Genomic DNA, 2,640 nt, shown 5'->3' with positions numbered 1-2,640 from the left:
ACAGGTATATGAAAAGGTGTTTAACATCATTGGTCACCAGAGAAATGCAGATCAAAACTACCTTAGGTATGATCTCACCCCAGTGAAAATGGCTTTTATCCAAAAGACAGGCAATAACAAATGCTGGCAAGGATATGGAGAAAAGGGAACCTTTGTACACTGCTGGTGGGAATGTAAATTAGTACAAGCACTATGGAAAACAGTTTGGAGGTTCCTCAAAAAACTAAAAGCCAAGCCCCTATATGATCCAACAATCCCACTGATAGGTATATAGCCAAAAGAAAGGAAATCAGTATGTTGAAGATATTTCTGCACTCCTGTGTTTATTGCAGCACTGTTTACAATAGCTAAGATCTGGAAACACTCTAAGTGTCCAGCAATAGGTTAATTAAAGCAAATGTGATATATATACACAATAGAGCACTATTCAGCCATATTGTACAGATACAATAAAGTATCTCATTACTATCTCATTAAAAAGTAATGAGATACAGTCATTTTCAACAACATGGATAGACCTGGAAATCATTATGTTAAGTGAAATAAGCCAAGCCCAGGAAGACAAACATTGCATGTTCTCAATTAGTGGGATCTAGAAATCAAAACAATTGTACTCATGGACAGTGGATGGGAAGGGTAGTCAGGGGCTGCAGGGTACAAAAAAATAGAATGAATGAATAAGACCTACTATGTGATAGCACAACAGGGTCACTACAGTTAGTAATAACAGCACATTTTAAAATAACTTAGAGAATGCAATTTGATTGTTTGTAATTCAAAGGATAAATGCTTGGGGGGATGGATATCCCATTCTCTATGATGTGTTTATTTCACAGTGCATGCCTGTAGCAAAACATTTCATGTACCTGATAAATGTATACACCTACTATGTACCCATGAAAATTAAAAATAAAATAACCTCTTTGGCAAATAAATTCAAAAGCAAATAATAACATCAACTTCCCAGGATAGGGGAATCAATTCCACAGATGTTGCATTACATAAAATGTCCCATTTTCAACAAAATATTATCAGATATGCAAATAAAAAAGATGTGATGCATAAAAGGAGGAAACAGCATCATGCAATAGAAACTGCTTTTTGAAGGGCCCAAGATGTTGGACTTAGCAGACAAACATTTCAAAACCGCCATTATCAATTTACTCAGAGAACTAAAGGATACCAAGTCTACAGAACGAAAGGAAATGTGATGGCAATGACTAACCAAATAGAAAACATTAACAAAAAGAGAGAGTCAAAAAGAACCAAATGAAAATTCTGGAGTTTAAATGTATAATAAACAAATTAAACTCGCAGAAGATGAAATAAGTGAGCGTGAAAATCAATCAATAGAGATTTTGCAGACTGAACAACAGAGAGAAAAAACAATGAAGAAAATAAACTGAGCCTCAGACAAATGTGGAACATAATTAAGTATACCAATGAAAGCATACTGAGATAACTAGAAGAAGAAAGAAAGGAAAAAAAAAGAGGCAAGGCAGAAAAGTCATTTAAAGAAATCATAGGTGTCTTTCCGCCATCTTTCCGTGCCGCCACAATGGTGCGCATGAATGTCCTGGCTGATGCTCTCAAGAGCATCAACAATGCCGAAAAGAGAGGCAAACGCCAGGTGCTTATTAGGCCGTGCTCCAAAGTCATCGTCCGGTTTCTCACTGTGATGATGAAGCATGGTTACATTGGCGAATTTGAAATCATTGATGATCACAGAGCTGGGAAAATTGTTGTGAACCTCACAGGCAGGCTAAACAAGTGTGGTGTGATCAGCCCCAGATTTGATGTGCAACTCAAAGATCTAGAAAAATGGCAGAATAATCTGCTTCCGTCCCGCCAGTTTGGTTTCATTGTATTGACAACCTCAGCTGGCATCATGGACCATGAAGAAGCAAGACGAAAACACACAGGAGGGAAAATCCTGGGATTCTTTTTCTAGGGATGTAATACATATATTTACAAATAAAATGCCTCATGGAAAAAAAAAAAAGAAATCATAGCTGTAAACGTCTCCAATTGATGAAAAACATTTACAAATACAAGAAGCTCAGTGAACTCTGAATATGTTAAACAGAAGGAGATTAACACCAAGACAGATCACAATTAACATGTTGATGGCAAGGCAAAGAGAAAAATGTTGAAAGCTGCAAGAAAAAAAGACTCATCATTTTCAAGGAATCCCAATAACATCGACTACTGACTTCTTACCGGAAACAATGGAGGCCAGAGACAGTTGGATAACATATTTGCAGGGCTGAAAGTCAACCAAGAATATCTATCACCAGCAATACTAACTTTCAAAACTGAAGAAAAAATAAATACATTATCAGTAAAACAAACACATAACAAACTCAGATAATTTGTTGCAAGCTGATCTACTTTACAAGTACAGAATTAGATTTTGTAAAAGCATAACTGTTAAGGAAAAAATTACCCTATGTCCTTAACCACTACTTTCCCCACTCAACCCAGGAAACAGATGCCAGTCTCCAAAAGTGAGGTGTCATTCACAGTGCCAGTGATGGGGAGAGTGAATGCCCATGCATGGATTTAGCAAATAAACTCAACTAAAGAGGAGGGCAGGCGAGGGAAATTCCTGAAGTTACTGAGAACACAGAAAGCTTTGTA

At 36.9% G+C, this 2,640-nt stretch overlaps 1 protein-coding gene across 1 annotated transcript; it reads left to right on the top strand.

Moving 5' to 3' along the window:
* The first annotated feature begins 1,528 nt into the window (after positions 1-1,528).
* On the top strand, positions 1,529-2,002 carry LOC116565216 (40S ribosomal protein S15a). The gene has a single exon (XM_032298709.1). The coding sequence runs from the start codon at positions 1,559-1,561 to the stop codon at positions 1,949-1,951; it is 393 nt and encodes a 130-aa protein (XP_032154600.1). The 5' UTR covers positions 1,529-1,558; the 3' UTR covers positions 1,952-2,002.
* Positions 2,003-2,640: the final 638 nt, after the last annotated feature.

The sequence above is a fragment of the Sapajus apella genome, unplaced genomic scaffold (genome assembly GCF_009761245.1).
Source record: "Sapajus apella isolate SASKATOON/1434 unplaced genomic scaffold, GSC_monkey_1.0 scaffold39, whole genome shotgun sequence".
In the NCBI taxonomy this organism is placed as follows: domain Eukaryota; kingdom Metazoa; phylum Chordata; class Mammalia; order Primates; family Cebidae; genus Sapajus; species Sapajus apella.
Note: the sequence above shows the minus strand (reverse complement) of the source record. Positions and strands in the feature narration are given on the sequence as shown.